Source organism: Periplaneta americana, chromosome 1 (assembly GCF_040183065.1).
Source record: "Periplaneta americana isolate PAMFEO1 chromosome 1, P.americana_PAMFEO1_priV1, whole genome shotgun sequence".
Classification (NCBI taxonomy): domain Eukaryota; kingdom Metazoa; phylum Arthropoda; class Insecta; order Blattodea; family Blattidae; genus Periplaneta; species Periplaneta americana.
In genome coordinates this window covers 129,051,054-129,072,052 of record NC_091117.1, presented here as the reverse complement: position 1 = coordinate 129,072,052, position 20,999 = coordinate 129,051,054, and the positions used below count along the sequence as shown (strand labels likewise).

The window sequence follows — 20,999 nt, the reverse complement described above, 5'->3', positions numbered from 1 at the left end:
AAATATAAAAATTGGAGATTTATCCTTCGAAGAGGTGGAAAAATTCAAATATCTTGGAGCAGCAGCAACGAATATAAATGACACTCGGGAGAAGGTTAGACATGGAATAGATATGGGAAATGCCTGTTATTATCCGTTGTGAGGCTTTTGCCATCTAGTCTGCTGTGAAAAAATCTGAAAGTTAGAATTTATAAAACAGTTCTATTACTGGGTGTTCTATATGATTGTAAAACTTGGACTGTCACTTCGAGAGAGGAACAGAGATTAAGAGTGTTTGAGAATAAGGTTCTTAGGAAAATATTTGGGGCTAAGAGGGATGAAGTTATAGGAGAATGGAGAAAGTTACACAATGCAGAACTGCACGCATTGTATTTTTCACCTGACATAATTAGAAACATTAAATCCAGACGTTTGAGATGGGCAGGGCATGTAGCATGTATGGGCAAATCCAGAAATGCATATAGAGTGTTAGTTGGGAGATCAGAGGGGAAAAAAAACCTTTGGGGAGGCCGAGACGTAGATGGGAGGATAATATTAAAATGGATTTGAAGGAAGTCACTCTAATTGCAAGGTTGTTTCACGACAGTCGACTATTTGTTTGGATTGGCACATTGTTGATTAGATTAGATTAGATTAGATTAGATTAGATTAGATTGATGCCATCTATTGGCCAGTCTGCTTACACCTATGCCATCTATTGGCCATATGAGCAGACATGTTCACAATATACAATCACTAGGGATTTGTGAATAACATGCACTGTTCCACAACCTCCGACTTCCTAACATCTACATTAATGTCTCTGTGTCCAATTCTATTGACAGCTGGACATAAACAATACTTGTGCATTAGTATTTGAATTTTCAACTAAATATGAAAAGGCAGAAAACATATTTGTTTTGATACTTTATCAAAAATTGCTGAATGTGGAAAAAAAAGTATTCACATCTTGCAAAAAATTGTTTCTATCTTTGTAGTGAAAATGGGACCAATCTGGCATTTACCTTTTAAATAACTACATTCCTAATTATTTTATGATCGAGGAAATCACCAGAAACTCCAATTAGATTGATTGGCCCCAAATGTAAGTCCATTGTTTTACCTTTTATCCTCGAATATGTTAAATAACATTTTGTATATATAAATCTCTACTTTGTTCTTTTGTTTATATGTACAGGAAGAGATCATTCCAGAGAACTTTCGCAAAAAAGTTGAAGAAGAGGAACGTCAGAAAGAAATGGATGACTTGTATCTTCCTCCACGTAGCCGAAAAACCTTGCAACAAATCAATCAGTCTGATAGTGATGGTAGGTCCATTATATTTTTATGTTTGAATTAAATTGCTAATTTGACGATTTGTGGCTTTTAGCTGCATTTATGTGAACATGATAATTTAAACAATATTTATCAAGTTCTAATGCCTAGTCTAATGTCCATGCTTTTTAATGCATGTGTTTAATGTGTATATATATTCTGCAAGATAATTTATGTTTTAAGTACATTAAATTAGTGTAATATTATTACAGATTAGAATTTTAAGAAGATTTTAATTTAAGTTACGAATTCAAAAGTTATGGCTTCAATCTCAAGCAAGGCATATTCATAATAGAACATTCATCTTCTTCTCATACATTGTTTTCATCTACTATTTATTTATTTGTCTATAATAGGGTAAAGCCCAATTAGAACAGACATTACAAAATTATAGTCCTTATGACAAGTGTAAACTTTGATAGACCGTAACAGTTCTTCAAAGGGCTACAACCCCTGAGGATGATGATGCTATTCAAGTGTTAAGCTGGGTTTGTGACAATATTTTGCTATTATCCAATAGACTGTTGAATGCAAATCTAGCTTTCAGGTAAAGCTCCCTGCAAAGCAGACTTGAATAATTTCAAGGGAAAAATTGTTCCAGGCCAGGTACCAATTCCGGAACAATTTTTCCCTTGAAATTATTCAAGACTGTTGAATGTTTTATACAATAAAAGTTGCTCAGCAAGTAATCTGCGGCTGGCAAGAGATATTAAATTAAATTCAGTAAAATACATTCATACATACATACATACAGGCACACATACACATACATACACACACGTACACATACGTACACACACACACTCTCTCTCTCTCATTGTTGATGGGAATTCTTTTCATGTAATATGTTAGTATTTCTTGAAATGTATAAAAACTTAATAACATATAACTGAAATGAAATAATGAATTTTGATTTACTAACATTGAATAACTGTAAATTTCCTAATATTTCAGCAGTTTATTTTTCCTAGTGCATAAAGAGACTAGATTGTTCAATGAGTAATACCGGTAACTTCCACCATGTGCATTTATTTACATTGGGACCCAAAGACTTTGTGAAATGCTTATAGCACCGATAACCTACTACTCAGCTGTGTCCTTACTATTTGCATCCTTGCTAAAATAAATGCAGGAAAGTTTAAATTGAAAGGCATGTTTAGTTTCCTGCCTATTTAGATATGTAAGCATGTTATAAATTTATTTCTACATATATATTATGAACTGTTTTACACTCATGTACTAAAAGTCGCGTGCTAAGACTGAATGCAAAATATACACCGTGTTCCGCTTATAAGTATAATAAAAGAAATAGTTATAATTTCATAACAATGCATGCAAATGGGTTAAGATTGGTACCATTGTAAAGAGGAAATTGGGAAGTTTTAATCTATTGTTGTTACTTATTTTTAGAAGACTCACGCATGCGCAGATCATTAAATAAGAGAATTCGTATCGTATCTTTAGTCAGTCAGCATGTGGACGCCACAGCAGAAAGCCTTTTGTGTGCTGTCATTAGCAGAACATAGATCCATAATTCGTGTACAGCGCTTGTTTCGCCGTCAGTACAATCTTAGACCGAGGGAAGCTGTACCGACGTACGTCTCAATAATGAAATGGGATAGGCAGCTCAGAGAAACAGGAAGTTTGTTGTCTAATGCAGGTAAACATTCCAAGCGTAAAGTGTCTGACGAAAATGTCGAACGCATTCGCGAGGCATTTCAGAGAAGCCCGCGGAAATCCATTCGACAGGCTAGTGTGCAGTTGAACATCTCACCAACAACAGTGCATACAGTGCTCCATAAAAGATTGCGTTTGCGAGCGTACAAGCTGCAACTTCATCAGATGATTACGCCGAATGATAAACTGGAACGAAAACGCTTTGCAGAAACAATGTTGGATAAAGTGGACGATGACGACACATTTCTAACTCGAGTCTGTTTCTCAGATGAGGCAACCTTCCACGTCAGTGGAAAAGTAAACCGACACAATTGTCGCATCTGGGGGTCGGAAAATCCAAGTGTCGTAATTGAACACCAACGGGATTCCCCTAAATGGAATGTTTGGTGTGGGATCATGCGTGACAGAATCATTGGTCCCTATTTCTTTGCTGAAAAGACAGTCATTGCAAACACGTACCTGGATATGTTGCAACTGTATGCTGTGCCACAACTCCCAGATGGAGCAATTTTCCAGCAAGATGGGGCTCCACCACACTTTGCCAACATGGTTCGCACATTCTTAGACGAACAATTCCCTGCAAGATGGATCGGAAGAGGATCACCGTACATCACATGGCCTGCCAGATCACCAGATCTAACACCACCTGATTTTTTCCTGTGGGGGTTTGTTAAGGACCAGGTCTACAGGACGCCAGTACGTGATTTGGCAGACTTACAAGAAAGAATTTATGCTGCTGTCAACAATGTTACACCACAGATGCTTCATAACACTTGGGTCGAGGTTGAATACCGGTTGGATATTTCCCGTGCCACCAATGGAAGCCATGTTGAGGTTTATGGAACATAAGGTAACAAAAATTCCCAGTTTTCATTCTTTGTAGCAGTTGGTTTCAACTATATACTTGTATTAATTCAGAAGTTATAGCTATTTCTTTTGTTATACTTATAAGCGGAACACGGTGTATATACTATATTATAATTATTTCTTGTAATAGACATGATGATATTTCAATAATTTTATCTCTGATATCAACTATGTCGTATTATATAATCTATTTTTCCAATATGCTACAGGTTTTGTGTTTGTATTTATTTTATTTGTATTGCTGTAGTCAACTTCTTTCGAAATGTAGCCTACAAAGCCTGTACTGTTGCTCAAAACTTTTCACTGTGTTGGTATTTCCATGCTTGAAAGAGGAAACATTTTGGTATTAGTCCTTGCATAATCTTGATAGTTTTCTTTTATTTACGAAGTACATATTTCCCTGCCATTTTCTTGTTTAATTTAATATATAATATGTCTCTCTGTGTATGCATGTTTTAGGGAGAGAAGGGGAAGAGAGAGAGAGAGATTAAAAGTTCACAAATAAAATAATTAAAATTCATTATTTGTTATAGTTTTTTAATAAACAAGTTTATTTCATGGAAACACCATCAGTTGAATTTTCCAGTTGCAATGGATATCCTGTATTCTTGATATAGAAAGTCTAATTTGTATATTTCCATCTCCCTCTACAGTTCACTTTCAGTATTTTGTAATATAATATGACTTGTCATTAATTAATGAATAAAAGATAATGAAGAATAGTATTCCTGTCTGATATGCTCCTGTCTTCATGAAGCTTCTCCGCTCTTTTATGAGTTCGTTAATTCCGAAGTTAGTGTTGGGAGCATGCAACAGCCTTGTTCAGTATCATCCTTTATAAAAATGTTATTTGATAATTTGTATCTCACGTTTGATTTATTGTAACTAGATACATTGTAAAAGTTTTCTTAAAGTGAGCATTTTTGTAGTGTCAAATAAACTGAGTGCAATTTTTATTTCAAGCATTTATCAATCTTATTTATTTCGGGCGTATGTATGAAATAATAATAATAATAATAATAATAATAATAATAATAATAATAATTTTATTATAATCTCGTGTTTGATAGAAATTTCTTCCAAGAACTGAAGTTCGGTTATTTGTGTATAGGTGAAGGAGGTGGTCGAGGATCAAAACGAAAGAAGAAAACTGAAGAATCTGAATCAAGTGACGAGGGAAGTGATGAAGAGAGACCAAGAAAACGTGGACGACCTCGTGTAACACCTCGTGAAAATATTAAGGGATTCACAGATCAAGAAGTAAGAATTGCAAGAAAATTTGCTTTGCTTTAGATCTATAATTTTCCTTGAATTCTTAACATATTAAAAAAACAATTTCGTAATATTTTCATAATCTATGTGCATATAATTTCAGTTAGAAAAGCATATTGACAGCTATGTATTTAATTCCAGTTATACATATTTGTCTTTTTATTACTCCCAAACAAATTGTCTCTCGAGTAGATACTAACAAGCTTCTCCCCTCTAGTTCCCCCAACAATCTATATCTTATTTGAGAATAGTTTTGATGGTATAATGGTTTATTTTGTGTTTTAGATCCGTCGATTTGTGAAAAGTTACAAGAAGTTTTCTGCTCCATTAAAACGTTTGGAAGCTGTAGCATGTGATGCTGAGCTTCAAGAGAAGCCATTAGCAGAATTACGTAGGTTAGGTGAATTGTTGCGTGAAAGATGCACAACATCCATGACAGAGGTTCAAGCACAAAAGGAAAATGAATCTACTCACAATGAAGACAGCAACCTTTCTGGCCCTGCACAGAAGCGACGTGGTCGTGGACCATCCTTTAAGCTGGGCGGTGTGTCAGTAAATGCAAAGAGTTTAATGGCTTCTGAGAAAGAGTTGGAAGTACTGGATGAAGCATTACCAAGCGATCCAACAGAAAGGAAAAAATGGATTCTAGATGCAAGGTATGAATTATTATTCTGAATACTTAAAGGTCTTAAAATTGTATTTTATGTCGGAAGGAGTCATATCTCTCTCTCATAATGAAGTGATTAACTACGGTATTGAGACTTGGGAAATTAAACACAGACACACATACGATAATACTAGTATTGTCAGCTGCTTTGGAATAGTGGTCAATGTGTGTGACTGCGAAACTAGCAGATCCGGGATCGAATTTTGGTTGAGATAAGTTGCCTTGCCCTCCCCCCCACCCAATCCATTAGGAGCAAATACTGGTTAACTTTCAGTGCCGGACTCTGCTCTCATTTTGCTGTCTTTATCACCTTCATCTTTCTTCATCCATCCTGCCTACTTCATCTGTCATACAAGACGAACAGAATCCGACCTAATGGGTACCTCAACCTCAGAACAGGATTCTTTATTGTAATCGTCAAAAAAGTAGGCAGGCACACAAATAGCTACACTCCAATATGCACTGCGTTAGCAATATATATATACATACATACATACATACATACATACATACATACATACATACATACAGGGTCGCACACATAAAGTGTTACAAGTTAATATCTCTTAAATGAATAGATAAAACCGAATGCTTTGTCTTCTAAATTTTATTGGGGGAAGGGGTCTTTCGAACTGTGATATGGGCAATATAAAGGAACCCCCAGGTGCATCTTCAGATTTTTAAATGAAACCATGGAATTTTTTTAAAATATTTTTGTTCCCCTCAATAAACTAAGCAACTTTTAGTGAAACTTTTTTTTTATATATAAATTATTGAGCAGTTACAGGGTATTTTCATTGAAGTATACAGTAGTAAAAGAGATTACAAAATGAATAAGGAAATCAATAAATACCAAGGTATTTACTTTACATTATATCATTAAGTGCTCAAAGTAGCCTCCATTAACATCTAAGCACTTGGTGATTCTTGTGGAAAGGTTTGACAAGCTTCACTTATTCGATGTTTCAGATCCTCTTTTGTTGTAGGTGGTGTAAACATGACTTTTTGTTTTATGTACCCCCCCAAAAAAATAGTTCAATGGTATAATATCAGGTGAGCAAGGTGGCCATGCAACAGGTCCGGCATGTCCAATCCACCTGTCACTGAATTTCTCATTTAATAGTTCATCTGTACATATTACAAAATGTGGTGGTGCGCCATCCTGCTGATACACATTTCTCTTCTCGAATTAAAGAGAATATTTTCCAAGAGGCGAGGATATTAAATAATGTTAGGCTAAGCAATGGACCCAGTGTAGACCTTTTGTGGACTGTCGAAATTTAGATGTAGCTTCTCCATATTTTGTACAATATAATCTTTGATTAATAAAGTTGTATATCTATCGAGTAATTTACCACTCTATGCCCATCTTATTTAATTTTTCAAGCTATTTTGTTCTCCAAACAGATCCATAAGCATCTTTGAAGTCAACAAAAACAGCTAATATGGTTTTTTTGCATATGATGTTTACAACGAATGAAGTCAGTGGCGGCTTGGAACCAAATATTTGCAATTATCTCGCAAACAGCTCGTTTGCAGACCCATGTTTACTGGAACTTTTTTGCTTCTATTATCGTATACTTCAACCATTTCAGTTTTCGCTATTAATTTTGATACACTCTGTATTTTCGCATGTTTCTCCTCTTGCTTGTTGTTGGCTGTAGTTTTGTGAAGTTAATTTATTTTGATGTTTAGTTTTTGTTTCTAGAATGATTTATCCAATTTGTTGTTTGTTGTTAGAGTTATGTGCCTTTTTTTGACAGCTAATCTGATATTTCGTTTCTTGTTATTGGTTTGTTGTTCTTTTTCCACTTTTTTTTTCATTGAGAGGTGTGTATTTATATGTTGGTAGTCCAGGGAGTTTATTGGGTTGATGAATGGTTCTACTTCAGTGGGTATTTATAGTTTGTTTAGATATTACATGTTATATATTAATATATTCATTTTCTAATATAGGGTGAAGCCAGCAAATTTTGATGTGCCATGGGATATAGAAGATGATTCTAAAATATTACAAGGAATTTATCAGTATGGAATAGGTTCATGGGAAGCTATAAAAATGGACCCATCACTTGCCATTGGTGATAAAATCTTAGCTAATGAAGATAAGAAACCTCAAATGAAACATCTTCAAACACGAGCTGAATACCTGCTTAAAGTACTGCGTAAACATTTGGATAACAAAAGTGGCGTGGTAAGTAAGCTATAAAATTTAAACGAATTTCATTCTGATGATGACAATAAAGATGCCTTCCTCTTAAGCGAACAACAAAATGTTCTGGACCATTAAAATGTATTCTAATTAAAAATTTGTATTGAGATAAAAATTATGTAAATCATCAACTGTAAATGTTACAAGTTATTCTAAATTTGTGCAGTAATGATTTAGATGTAACATAAATAGTGCTGGCCTTCTATGCCCGAGGTTGCGGGTTCGATCCCAGGCCAGGTCGATGGCATTTAAGTGTGTTTAAATGCGCGATGGCATTTAAGTGTGCTTAAATGCGACAGGTTCATGTCTGCAGATTTACTGACATGTGAAAGAACTCCTGCGGAACAAAATTCTGGCGACGCTAATATAACCTTAGCAGTTGCGAGCGTCGTTAAATAAAACATAACACAAATAAACTGTTTAAAAATTATTCTTTCCATCAGATATTAAGGGGTTATTTACCTTCCCATGATGTCAATATATGTATACATACATTAAGCGCACTGTAAGCTGGTGACTGGTAACTCCATTTTTTCCTTTTTTTACAGTTTATAAAAGGTTTTTTTTTTTTTTCTTTCCAAAATAGTGGCAGTTCACTGTGCAGTGCTGAAGCATTTCCCTCCTAACTCATACACTTGTTAACTTTTCATGTTCTCTCTCTTTTATTTTATTGCTGAAACTAATGTTTACAATATCATGCTTTTTCAACTACATTCCTTAATAATTTTTTTTTTTTCGTGTTAGAAGAAAATACTGATATTTGACCATTTTTTAAATAAATTTATTTTTTATCAGACAATCTGTGAAAGACAGAGAAGTGATTTTGCATCATATTGTAGATATGACATGCATAAATAGCCTACACACAAAAAATTTCACCACATAATGTTTGATAGTTTTTGAGTTAAGGGAAATGCTTCATCACTGCACAGTGAACTGCTACCATTTTGAATTTTGAAAAAAATATATAAATAATTTTTCTTAAATCGTAAAAATACTTTTTTCATATAGCAGAAGGACAGTGCTTTAAACATACTAATTTTCATTTTTGTACAAGATACAGTAATGGAGGAAAGAAATGTTGAATAATTCCAAAATATTACTGCTGTAAGCTGTACCTAACCCCTTAATATACAGTATTTGTGCAAGGTTTTTCTGAAGTCCACTGATAAGCAATATTAATTATAAACTGCAGTAGAATGATTAAGTCTTCATACTATGTTCTGCAGCCCCTTACTGGAACTACTCTTTCCATGCATATGAAAAAAAGAGGGTTTAGATTACTCTTCTATCCCACACATACATTTTTGTAACACATTATATTCGAGATAGGAACACCCATTATTTTGACACCATTCAAATTGCAGTGGCAGTATGACCAATGTGGCATGAATAAAAGTGGCTAATATTCAAACATCATGAATGACTTTTTTCCCCTAATGGTGGGTACTTAACTTTTCGTCATTTACCCATGGGCAGCCAGTTATGTAGACCAATTTACCGACAAAGTCATTTCCTAAGGAGCACCATAGGAGGCTGGTCAATGCTACACCCACAATGAGATGTGATGATGATAGAGGTTTGTTGGTGTGTCACAGGAGAACCGGAGCTTCTGGAGAAAACCCCTGTGTTACCTGGACCATGGGCTTGCCCAACACAAGTTATAAATCGGGGATACACCAGGATCGAACCTGGTCCACAGGATTATAAGTCCAGCACTTTAGTCACGTCATGAACGTAGTTGGTTTGAATAAAACCAAACCGAACTTCTGCCTTGTACCATGGATTTTAATGCCACAGTTATTAGTCTCTTTGTCACTTTTCACTTCAAATTGAAAATGAATAATGTACAGGCACACTGGTATAATTGGGCACAATTAGATTTTAATGAGATGATGAATTATTCAGATGTATATCATCTGCTGCAAGAAAAAGTATTCTATGTGCCACTTTTACCGAAAATGAGTTATGGTGCTTAGAATAATTTGCCCAGCACTATGCATCGACTCTAAAAGTTTCCTGAACCCCAACATTTTTTTTCCCTCTGATAAACTGGTTTAAACTTTGATTATCGTATTCACCACTATGTTGAATAAGTATCTTAACTGCTTCTCCTGTAAAGTTAGCAAAATAGTGCTTATGATATCTGCCGCCTTGCACCTCAAATTATTATTTCATGAATGATGTCTTTAAGTTTAGCAATTAAATGCTGTGGCTTCAATTTCTCATCAGCAGTAGAAATAGTTCCTGTAACTCTAATAAGTAATCACTTTTATTTTCTTTCAAACTAAATTATGTAACTGTACCATCTTCAAGTGAATGTCATTGTATCATTTTTGAACAAATTGATCCTAAATCCTAAAATGCTTACCAAATTCATTATAGTATGTATTATGTGTATTTTGAGCTGAATTTTTGGCACACAGCCAACCAGACATTACATACTTGTACAATTTTCAGTCAGTTCTGTATGGCTATTTATATGGCTGAATGTGCAAGTGATTGAATTTTTTTTCTCCTTTTTTGAGATTCTAGTCATTGATATTTCAATATGTAAGTTATAAGACGTGCACTGGCTGTTGAAGACGTAGATAAATAGATTTGTGCCTATTTACGCATGTGCCTATACAAGATAATTGCTTCATACATAAAATATATTATCATCGCTTAAGCTGCAAATACTGATAAGCCTCAACATTTTCGCAATTGAGCTTTGGTACTGTTGAATTCGTCTAAATGATGTACATCTACCTGCAAAGTCTTGTAAACCACACTAGCATTTTGCATTACTGGCATTATGTTCAGTTCAAGTTTGTCGTGCATGGCGAAGTTCAGTATTTGCCAATGTTCACTCTGCAGGAGGACTGTCGTGTTTGTTCCACCTAGTTAAAAAATATTCGCTGTCCTCCACTCCCACCACCCCTTCATATTGTAACCACTTAAGAATTCTAGTACAGACCTTGTGATTAGTTTTTCGTATGAAATAAGACGAAGTTTTTAATGTCTTGGTTGCCTCTTGCATGTTGGAACATTGCAGGACACTAAACCACACTTTAATATTAATCGTGGAAAAATAAAAATGGCACATAGCCAGCAATTAATAGCGACAAAAAAAACAGTTTTTTCATTCGCATTTGATTTTGTGGGATACAAACATTTGAACCTTAAGCAACGATAATATATTAGATGTATATGCAAAAGAACTTGTAAATTTCCCTTATGTTAGAATTACTGTATTTGTAAAATTGTATGCAATTATCCTCATCTTTTTTTTTTTTTTTTTTTCTTCCACACAAGAAAATGTAATTCTATTTCACTTAATGTTTTTTTTTTTTTTTTGCAAGGCAAAACCAAAGCGCCAACGAAAAACACGTGAAACCAAAGCAGTTTTAACAAAGGAAATAATTGAAGACGACCTTACATCAGGTGATGAGAACACAAATAACACTGTAGCATCAAGTAGCACTCTGGCTCCTCCCAAACGCCCACCGAAACCAAAACCTGAGAAAGTCAAAGTAAAAACTGAAGGTGATGCAGAAGAGACAAAGAGTGATGCACCAGATGAGAAGGATAAGGAGAAGGATAAGGATGAGGTTCCAATTAAAGAGGAATATCGCAAAGAAAAGAAGAAATCTAAAAAAGAGAAAAAGGAATCTAAGAAGAAAAAGAAACCTACTGGGCCAATGCATTTCACAGCCAACAGTGAGCCAAGGGCTCTGGAAATTATTGGAGATTTGGAGCCATCGATTTTTAATGAGGTAATGTACATTACATGGTTAAGATTGCTACATTTTCTTCCATTTTTTTAAACATATAGGTTGCATATTCTTTTGATAGTTCTGAATTTCGTTCACAATGTTGTAGATTTTTAGTTTTTCTCTGATATTTTCATTTCTCTGTTTGTCTAATCTTGTGTTTTCAAGCAATGATCTTAAGAAGAATCTCATCTGTGCTGTTTCCAATTTTTGTTGATCTCTTTTTTTTTCATTACTCAAGTTTCACTCTCGAAGCAGAGTGCTGCTTTGGCTGTGATGTCGTGTAATTTCAGTTTTGTTTTTGTCAACATTTGTTTTCCAAAATGTCTTTTGATTATTCCATTCATTTGGTTATATTTTTGTAATTTTGAATCAATAATGTTTCTAAATGCTGAAATTCTCTTACTTGTTCAATAATTTTCCCAATTAATTCAATTTTTATTCTTTGAATATTGTTTCCACGAATAGACTTGGTCTTGCTAGTTGAAACTGTTGAAACCCACCACTAGACTTATTTATTTATTTATTTATTTATTTATTTATTTATTTATTTATTTGGTTACTCACTTATTTAATTATTTGTTTATTTACTTACTTATTTCTTTCCTTACTTATTTCCTTATTTACTTACTTTAGTAGAGTCCACACATATGGAGTAATGGTTAGCACATCTGGCCGCGAAACCAGGTCGCCCGGGTTTGATTCCTGGTCGGGGCAAGTTACCTGGTTGAGGTTTTTCCGGGGTTTTCCCTCAACCCAATATGAGCAAATGCTGAGAAACTTTCGATGCTGGATCCCGGACTCATTTCACCGGCATTGTTACCTTCATCCCATTCAGACGCTAAATAACCTAAGATGTTGATAAAGCATCGTAAAACAACATACTTAAAAAAACTTACTTTAGTTACTTATTTATTGATTTATTTATATGTTTATCTATTTATTTAATTTATGTAATTATCTATCTATCTATCTATCTATCTATCTATCTATCTATCTATCTATCTATCTATCTATCTATCTATCTATCTATCTATCTGTCTGTCTGTCTGTCTGTCCATCCATCCATCCATCTATCCATTCATCCATCCATCTATCCATTCATCCATCCATCTATCCATTCATCCATCCATCTATCCATCCATCCATCTATCTATCCCATTCATTCATTCATTCATTCATTCATTCATTCATTCATTCTGTGGTTCCAAGGCAAAAGGTGATACATTAATTTTTGGTGAAAATGAGATTTTGCTACATGTTGTATCTTTATTCTGGCAAAAGATGATACGCAATATCTCTTACTCTTCTCCATATTATCTTGTTCTGAAACAGGATTCCTATGATTTTATATGATCATTCAGACTTTAAATGTTCACTACCAGAAATAACATCACATTTTGCCTCGAACCAGAGAATTAATAGTAAATGTTTTATGTTAGTTCACAGGTGTTGTAGTAGATATAGATTATTTGTAGTAAAACGTACAAAACAGTCTCACAATCTTATATGCAAATTTAATTTAATACCCATTTCTTTGGAAAGGAAATATATATTTGTATTAAAGTATTCAGAGGGAATAAAATTCGCAATTAAAGCATCTTAACATAGTGCATACGGAGACTGAAAGATACATTTGTTTAATTAATTGATTACATCGCAATACTTTATAGGAATGAGATATTTATTCAAATTCGATATGTCTTTGTGTATATTGTAAAGTTTAAGAAAGAAAACATTTCTTCTTATGATGCGAGTTTAAAGAAGTGTAATATTTTGTAATTATTTTATATTTGGTTAGTACAGTATTCAATTATGGAAAATCCTCTTTGTAAGATATATATATATATATATATATATATATATATATATATATATATATATAAATCTTCAGATAAACTTCGAATGTATCAGTATACTTAGTTATTTCATTAAAAGAGGGATAAATAAAGAATAATTGCTCTGTCTAATAAATTTAATATGGCAAAGTATTTTAATTGTGTTTGATCCTTACTTACAGTGCAAAGAAAAAATGCGTCCAGTTAAGAAAGCTTTAAAAGCCCTGGATAATCCTGATCAGACACTTACAGAATCTGAACAAGTAAATCATACAAGACAATGTTTACTACAAATTGGTGACCAAATTAACAGGTGTTTGTCTGAGTACAAGGATCCTGACAAAGTTAAAGAATGGAGAAGGTAAACTCGTCTTTGATTTCAGTAATTTATTGTGAAATAATTTCTTTTCCCTCTGTGTGACATAAATTTAATTTTAAGACATCCACTTGTACTGTACTGCATTACTGTATTCCTACAAAGATTCTTTACATCTGAAAGGGAGTTTAAGATTATTTTTTCTTGAATTGAAAAATGATCGCTATTTACTTAAATTCATCAATATGTGAAAATTTATATTATTATTTGTATTCACCTGAAATTACGAGTAGCAATACAGTTGTTCATATCAGTATATATTCATGTTCTATAGATATTAAAGAGCATATAACCTGGAATGACATGGCTACTGATTGTTGGTAATCTAGATATGCTCCTCATCTGTTCTTTAATCCATTCCAAAAGTTAAGAATGAGTAGTATAAATGTTTAATTTTTTATGCTACATTTTGACACTTGCAAATTAAGATGGATGGATTTACAAATAATTTTGTTATAATGTTTACAGTCCTAGTACAGTGAAATCTCAATATAAGGCACATCAGAAAATCAAATCTTTTATACTTTATAATGAAAAGTACTTCATTCTGAAAACCAAGCCTTTGACCTACCGTTACCAGTTGTGATTACAGTTCTTGTGTCACAGAACAAATTGAAACACACAGGTTCACTTTAAGGAATTATTAAAATTTACAATAAAACATTTAACATTAACAGTTTTAAAAAATAAAAACTTTCTTAAAGTAAGAACTAGGATGACCTGAAGAAATCACTACAGTATTTTTGTTTGAAGTTTTTTTAAGTACCTAGTTCATTTTCCACAAATTGTTCTACTTCTGTCAAACATATCAGAATTCTTTCTGGAACATGATCAACAAGTACGATATCACACTTCATGTTAAGGCAAATAAAATTTCAAAATCGATAAGTTGTTTAAGAAAAAACATTGTTACACATAAACATATGTCACAATATAGTCGTAACAGTTAAAAAAAAAGTGTTATTAACACTTATTAACTTCAAAATTCTATATGTAATAATGAAACCTTCTTAAGGGGTTAGGTACAGTTTACAGCAATAAAATTTTTGGAAATATTCAACATTTTTTTCCTCCATTACTGTATCTTATACAATAATGAAAATGTTGTTGTTGTTATCTAATGCTGGGCTTTGGTAATGAAGCCATTAGCGTTCTTGCTCTCCAATATTTTTTCTGTGGTGGATCCATCAGATAGAGGAGACGGCCTCCAGATATGGAGGGTAGCTGCGAATATATTGAATAAGCAGTCGTGGACAGCCGATAAGGGGTGGCCCTCCAGCTTGGGGGTTGGGCGGAGGGCTAACAACCCATCACCGTAAAAAACAGCTCGTTACGAATTCCTACAGTAAGCCTCGGAATAGGACTGATTCTCTGGCACGACCACAGCAAAGGAATAAGGTTTTGAGATTTGGCACTTGGAACGTAACTAGTCTTTATAGAACAGGAGGGGTAACATTAGTAGCAAAAGAACTAGCTAGATATAGAATAGACTTTGTGGGAGTACAAGAGGTTAGGTTAGATGGGAATGGCATATCACAAATAGGAGATTACTTGTTGTATTATGGGGAAGGAAACAATAATCACCAATTAGGAACAGGATTCTTTGTACATAAAAGAATAAAATCAGCAGTAAAAAAGGTCGAATTTATCAGTGACAGGTTATCATATTTAGTACTTAAGGGTAGATGGTGCGACATCATAGTTATAAATGCTCACGCCCCTACAGAAGAGAAAGACGACTATATAAAGGATAGCTTCTATGAGGAATTGGAACATACTTTTGATCAGTTCCCTAGATATCATATGAAAATTTTATTGGGGGATTTCAATGCTAAAGTAGGACGGGAGGATATTTTTAGACCAACTATTGGAAAAGAGAGCCTACACGCAATTAGTAGTGACAATGGAGTTAGATTAGTCAACTTTGCCACATCGAAAAATTTAATTGTCAAAAGTACAACATTCCCCCATAAGGATATACATAAATATACTTGGACTTCTCCAGATGGATTGACACACAACCAAATAGATCACATCTTGATAGATAAACGGAGACATACTAGTATAGTAGATATTCGAACTTTCAGGGGTGCAGACTGTAATTCTGACCATTATTTCGTGATTGGAGAATTAAGAGAAAGATTATCAGTAGCCAAGCGAGTAGAGCAACAAGTTAATATTACTAAATTCAATATTTTGAAATTAAAGGACGAGGAAGCTAAGCAAAATTATCAGGTCGAAATTTCGAATAGGTTTGCCACTTTAGAAAGTTCCGACGAAGTTGAGAAAGAATTAGATGTTAATAGTGTGTGGGAAAATATCAGAGATAGTATCAAAATTGCAGCTGAGCAGAGCATAGGTTATTATGAAACTAAGAAAAAGAAACCGTGGTTTGATGAAGATTGTTGCATGGTAGTAGAAAGAAGGAAACAGGCAAAATTGAAATTCTTACAGGATCCAGTTGAGGAGAAGAGAGATAATTATTTCAATGAAAGACGGGAAGCAAGTCGTACACTTAGGAATAAAAAGAGAGGTTACTTGAAGGAAAAACTGAATGAGGTAGAAACAAATAGTAAGAATAAAAACATTCGAGATTTATATAAGGGTATAAAGGAATTTAAGAACGGATATCAGCCAAGGGTAAACATGATCAAGGATGAGAATGGTGACTTGCTTGCAGACTCTCCATCAATCCTAAACAGATGGAAAAACTATTTTGCGCAACTACTAAATGTACATAGGCCAAATAGAAATGATCGGGACGATATTGAAATACAAACTGCTGAGCCATTTATACCCGAACCCACGCTTTCAGAAGTCGAAATTGCGATAGAAAATCTGAAAAAGTACAAGTCTCCAGGTATCGATCAAATTCCAGCAGAATTAATACAAGAGGGTGGAAGTGCATTATATAGCGAAATTTATAAACTTGTACTTGCTATTTGGGAAAAGGAAATTGTACCAGAACAATGGAAGGAGTCCATAATTGTACCTATTTTTAAAAAGGGGGACAAAACCAACTGTGGTAACTTTCGAGGAATATCACTTTTGTTGACGTCGTACAAAATTTTGTCCAATATTCTTTTGAGGAGATTAACTCCGTACGTAGATGAAATTATTGGGGATCATCAGTGCGGTTTTCGGCGTAATAGATCGACTATTGATCAGATTTTTTGTATTCGGCAGATAATGGAGAAAAAATGGGAGTATAAGGGTACAGTACATCAGTTATTCATAGATTTCAAAAAGGCATATGACTCGGTTAAGAGGGAAGTTTTATATGATATTCTTATTGAATTTGGTATTCCCAAGAAACTAGTTCAATGAATTAAAATGTGTCTCAGTGAAACATACAGCAGAGTCCGTATAGGTCAGTTTCTATCTGATCCTTTTCCAATTCACTGCGGGCTAAAGCAGGGAGATGCACTATCACCTTTACTTTTTAACTTCGCTTTAGAATATGCCATTAGGAAAGTTCAGGATAACAGGCAGGGTTTGGAATTGAACGGGCTACATCAGCTTCTTGTCTATGCAGATGACGTGAATATGTTAGGAGAAAATACACAAACGGTTAGGGAAAACACGGAAATTTTACTTGAAGCAAGTAAAGCGATCGGTTTGGAAGTAAATCCCGAAAAGACAAAGTATATGATTATGTCTCGTGACGGGAATATTGTACGAAATGGAAATATAAATATTGGAGATTTATCCTTCGAAGAGGTGGAAAAATTCAAATATCTTGGAGCAACAGTAACAAATATAAATGACACTCGGGAGGAAATTAAACGCAGAATAAATATGGGAAATGCGTGTTATTATTCGGTTGAGAAGCTCTTATCATCCAGTCTGCTGTCCAAAAATCTGAAAGTTAGAATTTATAAAACAGTTATATTACCGGTTCTTCTATATGGCTGTGAAACTTGGACTCTCACTCTGAGAGAGGAACATAGGTTAAGGGTGTTTGAGAATAAGGTGCTTAGGAAAATATTTGGGGCTAAGCGGGATGAAGTTACAGGAGAATGGAGAAAGTTACACAACACAAAACTGCACGCATTGTATTCTTCACCTGACATAATTAGGAACTTGAAATCCAGACGTTTGAGATGGGCAGGGCATGTAGCACGTATGGGCGAATCCAGAAATGCATATAGAGTGTTAGTTGGGAGATCGGAGGGAAAAGACCTTTAGGGAGGCCGAGACGTAGATGGGAGGATAATATTAAAATGGATTTGAGGGAGGTGGGGTATGATGATAGAGACTGGCTTAATCTTGCACAGGATAGGGACCGATGGCGGGCTTATGTGAGGGCGGCAATGAACCTTCGGGTTCCTTAAAAGCCATTTGTAAGTAAGTAAGGATCCATCAGGTAGAACTTCACAGGTTATGAGATGATCTTCAGTCATTTCTTCTTTGTTGCATAGAGGGCAATTTGGATTTGTGTAAATTCCTATTTTATTCAAGTGTTTGGCTAAATAATCGTGTTCTGTAAGCAGTCTGAATTTTGCTACTGCAGATTTACGTGGGATTTCTGGAATAATTTCTGGTTTTTTTATTAAAATGCTCCATTTTTATCTTTGGCTTTGGTACATAGTGCTTGGTTTTGCTTGATTTTATATTTATTTTTAATTAGTCTTTTGATGGATGTGAAAGGTAGGCTTGTATTTGTATTCTGAATTAAATTGGATCATTTTTTGGCAAGAAAGTCAGCAGTTTCATTTCCAGCAATTCCGCAATGTGCAGGTATCCATTGCAATTGAATTCTTTTCTGTAGTTTTTGAAGTTGTTGGATCATTTTGTGACATTCTTTAATTTGGATTGACATCATTTTATATGAATTTATTGCATATAATGCTGCTTTAGAATCAGAGAGAATGACAGTATTTTGAAATTTATCTATTCTGTATAGTAGGTGTTGGAGTGAGATATGAATAGCCATTATTTCCGCATCAAAATTTGTTGTATGATGTCCTGCTGGTTGATAAAATGAGAATAATGCACACGTAATTCCTGATCCTCAGTTGTTATTGATAGTAGACCCATCTGTGTAGATATGTAACCATTCTTCTGGTGGGTATCTCTTGTTCACAGCTTCTAATGCCAGCGCTTTTAGTACAGGTTTGGAAGTTTCAGATTTTGTAACTGGTTCTTCTCAATCTAGTTGAATGTTAATTGGTTCGAAGGTTAGAGGGTTTTCTCTGCTTAAAATGTTTTCTTTAGATTTAGGGAGATTCAATTCTGTTTTTATTTCCGTGACTTTGGACAGGAAACTTGTTTGTGTTTTCAACTTGGTTGGTTGTAACAGTCTTTTTTCCCATTTTGTTGTTGTTAACCGTAGCATTTTTTCATGATGTGTTAGTGCCTGCTCCTCTAGAGTGAGATATATTGGAGGGTTCTGGGTTAGGGCTTGCATTGCCGTGATTGGGGTTGATTTTGCTGCACCAGTTATTAGTCGCAGGGCCTGATTTTGGCATACTTCTAGTCGATTCAGGTTGAAATTATTTGCTGTAATTAATACCTCCGCATTGTAGAGAAGTATTGGCTTGATGAATGTTTTGTATGTGATGTTCAAAGTCTGCCGATTACTACCCCACTTGGTTCCAGCTAATCTCTTTAAAATTGGAAGTCTTTTTGTTGATTTGTTTACTACTGCTTCAATATGATTTTTCCAAGATAATTTTGAATCAAAAATTGTCACTAAATATTTCGTTTTATATGTTTGTCTCAGGTTTGTTTTCTTGAACTGTAGATTTAGTTTTGGGATTTTTTTCTTCAAGCTAAATATTTGAAACGTTGTTTTATCAATATTTATGGCCATCAAATTGTTGTCAGTCCACTTTTCTAATAGGATCAGAGCCTTTTCCATTGAAGTTTTGGATTTGACTATTTGTGGGGAAGATGTCCACATGACCATGTCGTCTGCAAAAAGAGCTGTCTTTATCTCTGGGCTTGAAACAGCTGGGGGGAGATCGTTGATGTAGATGTTAAACAAGGTTGTACTCAGTACTGCACCTTGTGGGAGGCCCATTTTTATTTGTCGGAATTTGGAAGTACTGTCATTGTATTTTGTAGCACAGAAACGCTGGGAAAGGAAGTGAGTGATCCAGTTTAGCATGTTGTTTTGAATGCCTATTTTTGTGAGTTTTTCAAGTAGTTTATATCTCCATACTGAATCGTATGCTTTTTCAAAATCAATGAAAACTGATAGCGTATCCTGATTTTTGTTGAAAGATTCTTTGACATCTTGGGAGAGCTGAATTGTATTTTCTTTTGTAGATAGGTGTTGTCTGAATCCTGTTTGTGCTGCTGTTAGTATGTTATTACTTTCTAAGAACCAATTTAACCTCGCTGAAATCATACATTCTGCTGTTTTTGCAATGACACTTGTTAAAGAAATTGGTCTGTAATTATTTATATCATCACCTGTCTTGCCTTTTTTTAGAATAGGGATAATTATTGCTTTTTTCCACTCTGTAGTTACAGTAGAAGTCCATGATAGGTGTTAAAAAATTTCAGTACTGCATTTCTTCCCTTTTGTCCAAGATGTTTCAGAAATTCTGCATGTATTTTATCAGGTCCAGGAGATTTTTTATCTTTTAACTCATGGATTGCAGAATCTAGTTCTCTTATGGTGAATTCTTTGCGGAATATACCGTTTGTTTGTTCTTGACACTTCTTAAATTTTTTGAGATCTTTTTTGATCTGCCTTTGCTTCTTTTTAGCTTCAGGAGAAAGTTTATGTTGAGAGCTATAATGCTTATTAAAGGCTTCAGCAATAGAGCTGCTGGAAGTGAACATTTTCCCATTAAATTTGAGTGGTACAATAATGAAAATTGGTATGTGTAAAACACTATCCTATATACGAGTATATATTTTTTTCAAAATTCAAAATGGTGGCAGTTCACTGTGCAGTGATGAAGCATTTCCCTCATAACTCATAAATGTGTTAACTTTTTCTTGTTCTCTCTCTTTTATTACATTGCTGAAACTCATGTTTACAATATCATGCTTTTTCAACTACATT

The 20,999-nt window shown here is 34.3% G+C and overlaps 1 protein-coding gene across 4 annotated transcripts in view; it reads left to right on the top strand.

The window, feature by feature from the left end:
- Window positions 1–20,999, top strand: part of Chd1 (chromodomain-helicase-DNA-binding protein 1) — a 150,216-nt gene that overhangs the window by 119,718 nt on the left and 9,499 nt on the right. For all 4 annotated transcript variants that reach the window (XM_069827179.1, XM_069827180.1, XM_069827178.1 and 1 more), the window contains 6 exons: window positions 1,178–1,307; window positions 4,970–5,118; window positions 5,416–5,786; window positions 7,754–7,991; window positions 11,354–11,767; window positions 13,785–13,963. In XM_069827179.1, coding sequence (XP_069683280.1) covers window positions 1,178–1,307; window positions 4,970–5,118; window positions 5,416–5,786; window positions 7,754–7,991; window positions 11,354–11,767; window positions 13,785–13,963 — 1,481 coding nt within the window. The remainder of the gene's footprint in view (window positions 1–1,177; window positions 1,308–4,969; window positions 5,119–5,415; window positions 5,787–7,753; window positions 7,992–11,353; window positions 11,768–13,784; window positions 13,964–20,999) is intronic.